Below are 15,779 nucleotides of genomic sequence, written 5' to 3'. Positions count from 1 at the left end.
ATTCCCACAATACTGACTGAATTTCGAATGCTCTTTGAAAAAGATACGCAAATATGTTGCTTGAGTAAAATGATTTGGTAACCTTTCACTGATCTATTGAAACAAGATAAATTAAACTAAATTTCATTGAACAATGAATCTAATCCTTACTTTAGTCAAAGTGGCGGAAATCTTCATAATCTGTTGTATTTTATGTTTACTTAATTCAATAGCTAACAGACTTTCCTTAACGGATTGATGTCAGCTAGGAGAATCACTGAAGAAGACCAGGAAGTTATGGACAATCGTTTCCACCTGGTTTTGAGTTTTTTAATGACTTTTACAGACTGATAATAATATTAATTTTTATTATCATACTAGGCTTGTCTGGGATTACACAAATGTTGTATCTAAGTATCTTTTGATTGCTGTCATCGTCATCACCATCACGCAATTAGGATAAAAATAAAGTAGAACCGAAAACCGGAAGCGTTTGTTTTCTTTTCATGGAGCAAAGAAATCGAGAATGAATGTGATGCTAACCATGATAGTCCGTCGATTCATTGGTAGTGCACATCCTATGTCTAGAATTAGAATTATAATTAATACATTATCGATCGGTAAGAGTGTGCTGAATAAATAAGTGGTTTTTCTCTCTAGCTGTTATTTTGTTCATTTGTAAATGTTTTTTATTGTTCTTATCCCCCCTCTCTCTTTCGACATTTTCGAGTGAACTATCTAAAGACATGTTGTTGTGTGCGTCAGTAATGATGTTTGTTAGATAATGCGGTCATAAACATGTGTGAGTTAAAAAAAAAGATAGAATTAGTTGCCATGGTTTACATCACGATTGGATTTCAGTTCGATAATCAATGAAAACCATGAAGCACTGAACAGCTATTTCTTATTTAAATGGGACTACTCACAAGTGTAAAGCTGAGTTTTAATAGAAGTAACCTATTTTTATTAAAGCTAGATAGCGAGTAACAGTGGAATCTAAGATGCGTGTTCTGTCCAATACGCGATTCGACAACTGACTGTACTTACGACTAGACTGGGACTCGAACTCTATATCTTTGTATTCAAGTACCAACGCTTTATTCATTGATCTATCCACTAAACTATTTACTAAGCTGTTAACAATCATGAAAACTAAGTAACTGACTGACAATATAGAGTCAATCTACCAAAGATGAACATACGTCAATAGAGACTGATCGATTACAACCCTTAACATGAATATCAATAAAATATAAACTCTTACTAACAAAATAACCTATACTTGTCAGAGCAACTAAGAAGTAAACATGAGAATAACTACTATACTATAAAAGTGATTGCTGGATGTCTTTTCAAGTCATTTTATGATCCCTGAAATAACATTATTTGCGCTTGATAATTTAATCATTGCGATCCATATGTTTAGAACAACGGCTGATAAACACTCAGAAGAAAATAAAGGACAATAGACCGAATCTGCCGTATGTTCAGAAAGCATAGGATTGAATACCAACGAACAGATGAAATGACTCGCCAGGCCATCAGGAATTTCACCACTTTACTACGTCGTCGCAGTGCAATACGTAATCAGGGTTATTCAGATAACAATTCATTGGCGAGTTGTGGAACAGTTCACCACTTATATGTACCATGAATATAGCTTTATTATCAGAGATGTATAAAATGATATTTGAGTTTGACATTTGACACTTTTTCAGTTAACTTGATTCGTTTACTGCAGGGAAATTGAATTTCTTTTAATTTCCAACTGCTTGAAAGCCCTAGAGAATGGAAGCAATAGTTGTTGTTAGCAAATGGAGTTGTTAATTGATACTAAGTATAGTTGGATGATGTAATTTGTTTGCCGACTATGATATTCTATTCCAGAAATTATTAGATAGTTTCGATATAAAGGGAGAACATTGTGGAAAATTCTTGAACATTATAGAGTACCTGAGAAAATCGTCGAAATCATACGGAATTCATACAACAGACTACAGTGCACTGTCATGAATGGAGGACAGCTGACAGAGACATCACAAGTAAGGACAAGAGTAAAACAAGGCTACTTACTATCCCCATTTCTCTTCATTCTGGTGGTTGACTGATCTATCAAGACATCCATATCTGAAGAGAAACACAGAATACAATAAACAACTTGGAAAACCAACTAGATGATTTGGACTTCACACATCACCTGACCATTCTATCCCTTACAAACAAACAAATGCAGGACAAGACGAACAGTGTAGCAGTAGACTCTGCATCACTAGGCCTCAACATACACAAGGGAAAAAGCACCATCCTCAAATTCAACACAGAAAACACCAACTCAACCACACTTGATGGAGAATCTCTAGAAGATATGGAATCTTTCATGTACCTCGGAAGTAACATCGATGAACGTGAAGGATAGGCTGTAGATGTTGATGTGAGGATTGTCGAAACAAGGACAACATTCCTACAGTTGAAGAACATATGGAACTCAAAACAACTGTCAATCAATATCAGAGTGATAATCTTCAATATGAACATCAATACAATTAATTCTATTGTACGGAACTGAAACTTGGAGAACTACCACAACCATCATCAGAAAGGTACAAGTATTTATAAATAGTTGTCTACGTAAGGTACTCAATGTCTGTTGACCGGGTACAATCAGCAACAACCTATTGTGGGAGAGAGCAAACTAGCTTCTAGTTGAAGTGGAAATTAGGAAAAGACATTTGGAGTGGGTAGGACATACATTCCGTAAATCATTAAATCGCATCACAGGGCAAGTGCTAACTTTGAATGCTGAACGTGGGAATAGGAAGGAGACATGTAAAGGATGAATGGCAACTGGAAATAGCTGTAAAGTATTACCCAGGACAGAGTTGGATGTGAAATGCTGGTGGACGGTTTATGTTCCATCATGAGGGGTAACATGCGTAAGAAGGTAAGTAAATAATCACGGAACGTCCTTATCAAACATGCATGTAAAGTGTGTCGATGGATTGGAAAGAAAGACATCTCATCAGGAGAAAATGATCTGAGCAAATGTGAGAAATACAGAGGCATCACACTACTGACAGCACCACAAAAGATTTTAAACACAATGTTTTTGAACATAACGAAAGGTTCAGTAGACGCAAAACTTCGAGATCAATAGGATGGATTCCGTAAGAATCGGTCATTCACGGACCAAATCGCCACACTATGCATCATTGTCGAGTAATCAATCGAATGGAACTTGTCACCATACGTAAACTTCATTGATTACGAGAAAGTCATCGAGATTGTGGATAAGAGAATCAGTAAACAATCACGGCGTCTCCTTATCAAACATGCATGTAAAATGTGTTCACGATGTTGGGTTTGAATCATGTCATCTTCAGTGTATGTGTACATGTGTACATAATAAGAAGTTTAGAATTTCAATTTTGTACGGATTGTTAAGGTACGCACTAATGTGTTATAATGAGCAAATGATCAAAACGATTATTCATTGCTCCTTAGTTTCTCAATCTTTTCAAAAATCTAATTTATATGGTCATGTTGCAAACTGATTGAATCTTAGTCTACAGACCACTGAGATCCGATTCAGTTTTACAGTGATTATCTACTCTTAGTGACACATTATGTTTGATCCGTTTTAGGGGTTTCTGATGTATGATGATTCCCGACTTCAATTGAAACTGTTCTGCATAAACCATAACAGTTAGGACTGCTCGTATTGCGTATTCATCGAGATAATTTACAGATAATTGGTCGTTAACGTGAATTATGTGTACATATAATGTATTTCGTATAAGCGGCAATGTCCATTTCATTTGTGCTTTTCCCTTTTCTAATTATAATTAATGTAAGTAACCGGTTATCCTGTCCATCATAATTAATAAATATCTATCTGCAGGTAAACTAACATTTATGTTCGTCTGATATACACCAACACACTCAGTGGTGGCGTTCAAAAAGTCCTCAATGGTGAGACCAACGTGTGTGGTTGAAAGAAGGCATAAATGGCATTAAAGTATCTACAACAAAATACTAAAATATTATTTTGCAAATGTCTCATATAAAAGCTTTATTGATGATACGCCGGCATTAATACTGTGTCAACAACTTGAGTCTGATGTGTTTTGTATACAAAATACCATTCAATATAATTATTTAAATACTCGTGGAACACACACATCATACTACTTATATTCACTACTAATACTACTATTTACATTCAAATGGTCTTGATTATTCTCCATTCCCTTATTTTTACGACATTAGTTTTGCATACATATGCTGTGTCTATTAAAAACCCTATTTTCTGTGATATCTATCATTCCGATTTTTCAACTTGGAAACGAAAACTCCCTCTTTCACCTTCAGTCACATTAATTATCTTAATCGACTTACTTACTTACTTACTTACGCCTGTTACTCCCAATGGAGCATAGGCCGCCGACCAGCTTTCTCCAACCCACTCTGTCCTGGGCCTTCTTTTCTAGTTCTATCCAACTTTTGTTCATTATTCTCATGTCTGTCTCAATTTCTCGGCGTAATGTGTTCTTTGGTCTTCCTCTTCTCCTTCGACCTTCAGGATTCCATGTGAGGGCTTGTCTTGTGACACAATTGGGTGATTTCCTCAAAGTGTGCCCAATCCACTTCCAGCGCTTCTTCCTGATTTCTTCCTCCGCTGGAATCTGGTTTGTTGTCTCCCACAGTAACTTGTTGCTGATAGTGTCTGGCCATCGGATCCGAAGTATCTTGCGTAGACAACTGTTAATAAACACTTGTATCTTCTGGATAATGGCTTTCGTAGTTCTCCACGTCTCTGCCCCATACAGAAGAACTGTCTTGACATTTGTATTGAAAATTCTAACCTTGGTGTTGGTTGACAATTGTTTTGAGCTCCAGATGTTTTTCAGCTGTAGGTATGCTGCTCTTGCTTTGCCGATCCGCGCCCTCACATCTGCATCTGATCCACCGTGTTCATCAATGATGCTGCCCAGATATGTAAAGATTTCCACATCCTCCAAAGCTTCTCCGTCAAGTGTAATTGGATTGGTGCATATTGTATTGTATCGGAGAGTCTTGCTTTTCCCTTTGTTTATATTGAGACCTACTGCTGCTGAGGCTGCTGCTACACTGGTCGTTTTCTCCTGCATTTGTTGTTGCGTTTGTGATAGAAGAGCCAGATCATCCGCGAAGTCTAAATCGTCAAGCTGCATCCTGCCTGTCCACTGTATCCCGTGCATTCCTCCAGATGTTGACGTCTTCATGATCCAGTCGATCACCAGGAGAAAGAGAAAGGGTGAGAGTAGGCAACCTTGCCTAACACCGGTCTTTACCTCGAACGAGTCGGTGAGTTGTCCTCCGTGGACGATTTGGCAGTTTAGTCCATCATAGGAGTTCCGTATGATGTTGACTATCTTCTCAGGCACGCCGTAGTGTCGAAGAAGCTTCCATAGTGTCGTCCTGTCCACGCTTAATCGACTTACTTTCCGTCATATTTAATCTGTCTTATAACTCGCTACTTTCTGATACCCTCAGATCATCTAGATGCTCAAAAGATTTTCTAGTTACCGTTTAGCCTATTTTGTTCTGACTCAACGGAACTTTCCTACGTAGTTGTTCATGTTCGTTTGTGTTGTTCGCTTTGTTAGTTATATGAGGTTGTTGAAATCACTAGATCACTTTGGTTCACACATGTTTAACGAATTCTCGGATAAAAAGCTCTATGATTGAAGGTTATTGATTTCTTACACTTACCGGTTACGTATTTATTGTATCGCATTCTATAGATTTTAGAATGAATCAGAAGTTCTGCTAGATAGTGTGTTCTAGTATTCGATCATACAATTTATTTACTCATTTATTTAAACACATAAACACTGGGATAAGAAGGCACCAAATACATATGCATTACACAATAACAATGAGGCCAGTAGCAGTTATCATTGATTTGTGTGACAGTTGTGATACTACACAGGTGCCCAGATAGAAGTAGATGATTCTCCTAAAAGGCCACACTCGGAACCTTCAATCTAAATGTCTAATACACAAGGCAGTGAAGCAACGTGAGGAGATGCAGTCTCTTGGTAACCAGTGACCAACGATTGATTCATACGCCATTTGTTCACTCAGGATACTGGGAACCATGTGAATCATTGATTTGGAATCATGGTTTTCCAGTTCCTCTAGTTGGATACTCTTTATCCACCCACCCGGTTAAAGTGCTGGATACCATCAAAAACTCATGAATATGGAAGAACACATATGTTTCAAACGGCAAAGTGGGAGAATGACGAAATCAGATGGAACATGTGGCTTATAAAATCAGGGAGTGTCTGTTTACTTCTAGAGTGGAATTCCTTAATACTGTGCATCTATGATGTAATCAAGGAAAAAAACATGAGACATTTTGGTCTGATATATATGCGTCAAACAATTAGACCATTTTGTTAGGTTTTCTGATGTCAGCCACTGGATGATATAACGCAAAGATTATCAACTGACATTGGTGACAAATATTCACTCTTGACCCAGTTAAACTCCATAGTTCATGATATCAATAGTGAATGTTTTATTGAATACCTCATATTTGGTTATATTAGAAAATTTCCAACAGAAAATATAAGGGCCAATGAAATGATTTGTATAAACAATGATCTAACGATTGTAAACACCTCTTTGAAAACATTTGAACTCTCTTTAAACGTCCATATAAATGCTAGTACAGAAGGCAGATACCAGACTTTAATGAATAACTTTTCTGAACCGATTAGATCATAATACACGAGAAATCCTAAGAGACCCCATAGACGCTCTTGATTGTGTCCTAAACCACATGGAATGTTCTCAATTAGTAATGAATATTTAAGATACGATGTGAATCATGAACAGGTTTCTCCTATCATTGAGCTTTCAAACAGTTTCATATTCATTCTGTGTTTGTACAAAAAAATATATTCGTCAATTTCAGGCATTCTAAGAACTATATTTGAACCATTTTTACAGAGCTCTTAATAAGGTATCAACTATACATTATCTTGTTTTGCATTTTGCGCAAAAATTCAATAATTGTTACCTTAAATCTGGTTGGTTCCTCAGTATAGTACAGTTTCACCACATAGTCAATCAGTTAAAAGGGAGCTAAAACATGGGGAACTCATCGTAGTATTTGGACACGGATAAAAATATGTGACACGATGATTTGAACTGGTCATCAATTGCTTTTTTTCAGAAGTTTAACATTATACGTCATTTAAAAAAAAGCATTTTATAGGGGTTTCTTGTTCAGTGATTTGAGACATCACTGCTTGCTGAGCAAACTATTAACTAAACCAGATAATCGTTTTGCAATAAAACATGATCCTACGCGTGAAATTTTCAAAATAAACCAAACAGTATATGTGTCTCTGTGTGGAACTTCAGTCAGTCTTAATAATCAGCGTTGACTTTGGTACAAATCATACACCAGTATAATGAAAAGTGCAATTAACCGGATGAATAGTAAACCAGTTGAAATATTAATAGTGTGAATGTTTTTGACCAACTATACACCGGAGAATACAGTTTTACAAAGAAAGGATGATAACTAGTTATTTACGATGAAATATTGGGACTTAGAATCTAGCAAAGTTAAAGAATAGATGCATCTATATTTCTGTTGTCGATTCTGAGCTACTCCGAAGGTTATAAAATACGGCATTTTAATACACATTCAATTACTATAATACATAAATAACCTTCAGTGATAGACCTTTATGTCAGCAAATCCCCAAAATACAGGATTCGAGTGATTCAAAGATGAACAGAACAAGCAAAATCAACAAGTGCAGTTACAAATTTACTTGGTATTGTTTGCTTGGATCTTCCCACTGATTTTTAAGACTGTAATAGATCAGTTTCTCATAAACATATGTGCATACTGTGCGTACTGCCTCGATATTACCTCCGAGATACAAATACTTCCAGCTGACGAGTCTTAAATAGGACGAAACATGTGTCCTGGATTTCACCGCTAGCCACCATCTATATTCAGTTGCAATTATAGCTCCGTAAAGTCAGAACAAAACAGACAAAATGACCGTAACCGAATCTGATAACCATATGGTTCATTCAAAGGGAGTAAATGGATTAGAATAATGCATATGATTTAAAGTGAAACAGGGACTTGTCAATTAAAAGTTGAATAATCTGTAAACATAAACAACCGTATCACGTTGTACAGACAATGGTGATATCGATGTTTTATAAATACAAATATAAAAATAAAACATTTGTAAAATGATCTTTCTGTGTGATACATTATATATTCCATAATCGATTTATTCAAATCTCACTTATTGAACAATATAAGTGTTGTATCCCGAAGAGAATTGTGAATGGTAACTTTTGAGGACTATTTATGGACCGATGTAATATGTATATTTCCTATTGTATAATTGTTAAGTAACTAACCTAATCGTATTCATGTTCCTCTTATCATTAGCTTTATTTTGACCTTTGAACTATTATTATACGATTCTTGAGTTATCATCAGTTTATTGACTACTATTCACAGCCACATTTGGCTAAATATTGTACAAATGTTATTTTCTATTTCATGGTACGATGTGGTCTGTTTGATTGGTATATAAACCCAGTATGTTTGTGAATAATGATTCATATTACAGAGGCTGTTATTGGTGTTCTGGACTTAACTGGCTGGGCTAGGCAGATAGGAGGGGCCGGTACGCACTCTAGATTGCTCGTATGGTTTTCATGTATCATCGCTCGACAATTCGCTCCTCTCTGATTGGCGGGAATCAGCACGTTCATATATCAAATAGGGCACACGCACGCACTCACATGATATAACAATAAGAACCACAAATATTTTTGAACACTCCCCTGGATTGTGATAGCGTATTTACAGCAAGAAAGTTTCACATTTTTCAAAAGTACCCTCAAAATTTCACTCGGTTTCTCAATAGTCAATATATACAGTGAGAAAAATGAGTGCTAATGTAGAGTAACATCAACGAGTCATGAAGAAAATAGAATGACAGCTCAGTAACAAATGAAAATGTAGAAAATCATGGATAAAATGGAGAAGAGGTGATTTAAACAAAACTGGTGATTTGGCAAAGCGAAAGCAACATTCCTACATTTGAGAAATGTCTGAAATTCAAAAGAGCTGTCAGCTAACATCAAAGTCAGAATTTTCAACAATAACGTGTAAAACCATTTCATATAATCAGATCCCTTGATAAATTAAAAACAGAAAAAGAACAAGAAGGTATGCCGAATAAAGTGAATTCATTCTGTTTCATGGTTTCTTATCAGCTGCATACAACCTAAAACTACAATTACTAATATAAATATAATTATTTATAGATATTTAACATACTTGAAATCATGAGTCAATTGAAGCTAGACCACCAGGGAAAACCTGGAAGCATTGGACGGCCGTTTCGTCCTATTATGGGACTCCTCATGATTTCAACTATGAAAATACTAAGTCTCCACAAAAACCCCTTCTAATTATAATCATATACTCACTAGTGAATGACTTCAAGATATATGTCCTGGAGTTCTAGTGAGAAGCAGTAAGCAGTGGAGTTCAACCACGTCTGTTGTGAGATAACAACTCACTGAAAACAATTGGTGAACGGTTGCTCAAACATCGTGGATTGGTTGAAGTTAGATATTACCACCGTTGGATGCCGGCTAGCTCGGTGGTCTATCAGTTAGGGGCTCTGGCGCGAGACTGGTAGGTCCTGGGTTGGAATCTCGCGAGTGCGGGATCGTGTATGCGCACTGCTGAGGAGTCCCACAATAGAACGAAACGGCCATCCAGTGCTCCTAGGTTTTCAATCGTGGTCTAGCTTCAATTGACTCATGATTTAAACTATGAAAAATACTGAAATCTCCACAAAACCCCTTCTGATTATTTAGCATACATTGGTTTGTGAAGTTTAGATCAATGTTCGCAAGATAACCAAAATCATAATAATCAGAAAGACAGGGAAACAAAGTGTATGAATAAACATAGTCAAGATCGATGTGTATTTATATATTGAGAAGTAATAATTAAGAGGTTATGTAAAGATAATGAAACTAATAAGTGATCGAACCCAGTACCTTTCGCTTCAAATGCTATCGCAATATTCACTCGAGTCCCAGAGTGAACATCAACTCTGAGATGTAGGTACATCCAGCCAACGAGTCCCAAATAGGACGAAACGCGCGTCAAACTGGATTCCACTACTAACCACTATCCATCTTTGCTTACCATTTATAGTATGAGTTTTAAAAAAAAAAAGAAATGAATAAAAACCTAAATTTAAATTCCTATTCATCTTTATAACCAAGATATTGCAGACAATGTAGTAGTGTAATTGAACAAAGGTGGTGGTGGTGTTGGTGATGTAAGAAGAGGGGTAGTGTTAAATGTAATTAATTTGGTTTTGGAAATAAATTTCACATTTTCTCTAACTGGTTTCATATTAAAAATAGCCGTGTATACATGTGAGAGCATAGATATACAGACAAGCACCCACTCATGGAAATCTACACACATACACACACATCTATGCATTTAATTGCATTAACGCTAACACGTGAAAGATCAAGAAATAAAACATACTCTTAAATAATATGTAATGTTCTCACTAAATGTTTTTCTTGGTTTGATTTTTAACGATTAGGTCAGTTTGATTATTATATAAAGAGAATCATACATTTTTACATTATTGATAATTTGATGAATATGATCAGAATGGCGGTTTATGGAGATTGTAGTAGCTTTAATAGTTGACTTCATGAGTAAATGTAACCGAGATCACCATTGAAAACCTGGAAGCACTGGAATCTAATTCGTATCGCCTAGAGACAGGTATCTAGCTCAGACAATGGATGAATGGTTTGCTTAAGATCGTGGATCGATTGAAGTTAGACATTAACATCTTTGAATGCCTGTCAGCTTAGTGATCTAATGGTTAGGCGTTTGCGCGCGAGCCCGAAAGTCCTGGGATCGAGTCTCGCATGCGGGGGTGTGGATACTCATTTTTGAGGAGTCCTACACTGGGACGAAACGGTCGTCCAGTGATTCTAGGTTTTCAATGGTGATTTAACTGATATCGACTCATGGATTCAACTATTAAAATTTGACTCTTATCAATGTATTGGATGAAACTAATTATTTTGTTTGTATTTAGTGAGAAAAAGACAGTTTCGTCTAATTGAGGTCTAACAAGATTGAAAAATACGATTCTTTTTATTATATTTCATTTATAATTACACGTAATATTCTGTTGTGGTACTACCGTTGACGTAGTTAAGTCGAAATATTCTAATTATTATTGTGAACGGTAAGCAGAGATGGATAGTGGCTTACAGTAAAGTCCAGGACGCGCGTTTCGTCCTATTTGGGACTCGTCAGCTGGATGTACCTGCATCTCACAGTTGATGTTCACTCTAGGACTCGAACCCATTACCCTCGCTTCAAACGCCATCTCGTTATCCACTCGGCCACTGAGTCCTGATAGCCACTTGCAACAAGCAATACTAAATGAATTTATTATTATGAACGTTTTATAATTCTTTTTTTTTGATGTGAAATGAATCAGATTTAAATAAAGTAGGAACACACTAGCAAATATCACGCTAATTTAAGGACATGAGGTCATCTATGAATATATATGTGTAAATCAGAGGTCGACAGTTGATTTCTTACAATGGAGATGAATAGAAAAAACAATCATGAAATAAGTTAGAGAAATTAAAACAATCGATTGATCATTGAGCCTTAATCAATATCATGTCTGTCATGTCCTTCTTAGTGCTGATTGAATTCTATCGATCAAGTTAAAATATGATAAGTAGTCTAAGTGACTTGACATCGCAAGCACTATGTTTACATTTTAAGTGGTTGGAGCTAGTAGTTAGGAAACCTTGCTTGACTTAGGTTTCATGCTGTTTGGCACTCGTCAACAAGGTATACCTGTAAGGTTGGGGGGAATGATACTTTTTGGCGGATTCAATCATGTATCACCCAGCATTACAATCAGAGACTTTACTACTCAACTATTCGTGCTGGAAGTGACCTGTCGTAAGGCCGAGATATATTTACAGTCCCTTCAGAATTACAGATACACTTCGTTGACGAATATCAAATAACACCGAATCTAGTCTCAGGGTTTCGTTTCAACTACCTACAAACATCTAACAATTTAGCAACCGTTTGGACTCAGTGTCTTGGTAGGTAACATGTAAGCGTTTGATGGGATATATAGGCAATGGGTTCGAGTTCGTGTATAAAAATTGCATAGGAGTAAGAGTGATATATCGGCCAGTTAGTCTCGAATAGGACGAAAAGAGTATTTTCGATCGTAATACTAATCACAACCAAAACTATTATCAAAGTAATCATCTATTACTTTATGCTATGTCATGTGTCACATTTGAACACAAATATGTTGAAAAATTAATGGATAGACCAGTTAAAACAATGAGTCACCTTGATAAATTTGAATAATGTAATGAGAGAACGAAGATTATCATAAGTATATATTAAAGAGTAGTACATTTCAAACAGAGTTTAATCAAGCATACTTGTTAAGAGTAGTTATTTATGAAAACCAAACATCAATTATAATAGTTGAAAGCGTGAGTCAATTGAAGCTAGACTACCAGGAAAAACCTGGGAGCACTGGACGGCCGTTTCGTTCTATTGTGGGACTCCTCAGCAGTGCGCATCCACGACCTCGCCTCGCGAGGAGTCCCTCAATAGGACGAAACGGCCGTCCAGTGCTCTCAGGTTTTTCCTGGTAGTCTAGCTTCAATTGACTCACGCTTTCAACTATTATAATTGATGTTTGGTTTAAAAACCCCTTCTGATAATAAATATCAATTAGACAAAATGGACGCTAAAAAGAAATGAGGAGAATAAATAAAACCATGTTAAAACCAATGCTTATGAGGTATATAGGAAATCTGATTGATTTACCTGATTGTAAATATGTGCTTTTATCTGTGATAGAAAGGAGGAATAAACTTCGCACTTTGCCAGAATCACATCAATTTTTCGTGCGAAGAGGGTAAAAACTTATAATTACTTATAATACTTATAATTAAAAAGGGAAGGTGGTTCATTCAAATAATCCATATTTAGAAATCCAACTTGGTTAGGCTTGTATCTTGGTTATCATAGTCATTTCCTACCTCAATACGAAAGAGGCTTAGTTAATAGCCTATCTCTGATTGACCGTATTTGTACTCATGATACTGTTGTAGATTATGTGAGGCTACTAAACAAACCATTGACAGAGAATGGTTATCCTTCGAAAATTTATGAATCAGTGGGAAGGTTACAGTGTGTTGATTTCTGGTACCAAAATCACCTGTCACATCAGATCATTCTACATTCAGAGGTTAATTAAACCACGGTAGGTTAAAACGAAAGCTCAAATCAGTTGTTAGTAGAATGTATCATACGGCTATTAATTATCAGTAGAAAAACAATGCATATACTTCATTACAATCCTAACCGGTATATAAATAAGTGCGTCCCACCCCATTGTGTTTATCAATTTACATATGTGTGCCTGTGAACACACATACAAAGGGAGAATTAATCGTGATTTGTAAGTTAAGAACTTTGATCATGTACCAAATTAAATCAGATGACCCACTTAGAGCAGATGACAAACATCTATTTTCCTCTTTGTTAAACACCTTACCTTTCATTTATCGTGTTGACCTTTTGTATCTTATATATAAATATTCTTAACAAGTATACGTGCGATCAGATTGTGCTTGAAATGTAATATATCACGTAGTTCTGACAATCGTAGTCTTCTCAATAAATCATCCGAATAAAATAGTAGGTAAATGTAAGTTACTTGAACTTTCCGAGGGCAGGAATCACATCATTAAAAAAAAAACAGATTAATGAAATATGTTTTTCGTTTTTATGAAAATGTTCAAAATTATTAAAATTCAACACAAACATACATATAGAGAGAACAAACAGGGCTAGTGAATAGTTATTATCGATTGGTTGGTTCATGAACTTCAATATTTAGTCTTGATTTATCTAATAATTAACCATCCTATAACTGAAAGTGTGAGTCAATTGAAGCTAGACCATCATGGAAAAATTGGAAGCACTGGACGGCCAACTCGTCCTATTATGGGACTTCTCAGTGGCAGTGCCCATCCACGATCCCGTACTCGCGAGATTCCAACCCAGGACCTACCAGTCTCGCGACAGAGCCCCTAACTGATAGACCACCGAGCTAGCCGGCATCCAACGGTGGTAATATCTAACTTCAACCAATCCACGATGTTTGAGCAACCGTTCACCAATTGTTTTCAGTGAGTTGTTATCTCACAACAGACGTGGTTGAACTCCACTGCTTACTGCTTCTCACTAGAACTCCAGGACATATATCTTGAAGTCATTCACTAGTGAGTATATGATTATAATTAGAAGGGGTTTTTGTGGAGATTTAGTACTTTCATAGTTGAAAGCATGAGTCTATTGAAGCCAGACCACCATGGAAAACCTGGAAGCCCTGGACGGCCGTTTCTTCCTATTATGGTACTCCTCAGCAGTGCGCATCCACTGTATAACTGTTGAATTTGAACATGTTAAGTACTAGATACCTGCTCAACAGTCCAAAGGTTAAACATTTAAGGATCCTGGGTTCGGTTCCTGTTCGTCTGTGGATGTGAACTACCAAGACGTCCCATTCGGAATTTAGATATGGTAAATGTGTTGTATATCACAAAATAATAATGAAATTGCAAAGGATATGGAGTTTTAATACGATCAATGAAGTTCTTGAGGGAAACTTTGGATTCATTGAGTTGAAAATCACAATAATCTATGATGGAATCCATGCTATTTTAATTTGATCCCTTTGATTGGAATATTACTGCTAAGCTGTGAAGGTTTATGGATAGAATCTTAAGTTTAGCGCTTCGGTTTGTATAATGGACCAACCCTACTCACCTATTACTAACTCTAAACATAATACCCAAACACTAACATCTTAACTCTCAAACTTACTTGTCACATTAATATGTAAGGTTTCGTAAGTTCTCTACAATAACATTATCATCCAATCTATTCAAAATAAGAAATCTAGTCAAAAATATGATTTTCAACAATAAACTATCTGCAATGCCATTTTAACTTTACTCTGACATCTTAAACTTGATTGTTCACTCAAAACTGTTCTTATTGTCCATATTTTGCACTTTATTTCATTGACTGATAGTTCTGTTTATATATTGTAAAATGATTATCTAATCAATTTGGTAAGTTTATGGAAGACAAACATGGCGAAGTTTGCTTAGGTAATGTGATGTGATTGAGAAGAAATGCGAATTGGAATTATTAGTTTAAAAATAAGTCATATCACTGGTAAGCAAAGATGGATAGTGGCTAGTAGTGGAATCCAGTTTGACGCGCGTTTCGTCCTACTTGGGACACGTCAGCTGGATGTACCTACATCTCAGAGTTGATGTCCACTCTGGGACTCGAACCCAGTACCTTTCGCTCCAAACGCCATCCCGTTATCCACTCGGCCACTGAGTCCTGTTAGCCGTTTGCTTGTGCGATGGGGTGAAGTTTAAATTCATTTAGTATTGTTTGTTTAAATCTTCCCATCGATTTGTTAGGACTGAAACTAGTCAGCCTCTAATTGACATATGTGCATACTGTGCGTATTGCCTCGATATAGCTTTAATTAACAAGCATGGTAAGCAAAGATAGATAGTGGCTAGCAGTATGCACATATGCCAATTAGAGAGTGACCAGTTAC

General features: G+C 36.3%; 1 protein-coding gene and 1 non-coding gene across 2 annotated transcripts; both read right to left on the bottom strand.

The window, feature by feature from the left end:
* Positions 1–589: 589 nt before the first annotated feature.
* Positions 590–727, bottom strand: Smp_197750 (hypothetical protein; the record flags this gene model as incomplete). The annotated part of the gene is made up of 1 exon (XM_018791262.1): positions 590–727. The coding sequence occupies one exon, from the start codon at positions 725–727 to the stop codon at positions 590–592; it is 138 nt and encodes a 45-aa protein (XP_018645542.1).
* Positions 728–15,481: 14,754 nt separating this feature from the next.
* Smp_tRNA_02009_Pseudo_TTG.1.1 lies at positions 15,482–15,553 on the bottom strand. Its single transcript has one exon. It is a non-coding gene (tRNA).
* Positions 15,554–15,779: the final 226 nt, after the last annotated feature.

Source organism: Schistosoma mansoni (assembly GCF_000237925.1).
Source record: "Schistosoma mansoni, WGS project CABG00000000 data, chromosome 3 unplaced supercontig 0124, strain Puerto Rico, whole genome shotgun sequence".
In the NCBI taxonomy this organism is placed as follows: domain Eukaryota; kingdom Metazoa; phylum Platyhelminthes; class Trematoda; order Strigeidida; family Schistosomatidae; genus Schistosoma; species Schistosoma mansoni.
Note: the sequence above shows the minus strand (reverse complement) of the source record. Positions and strands in the feature narration are given on the sequence as shown.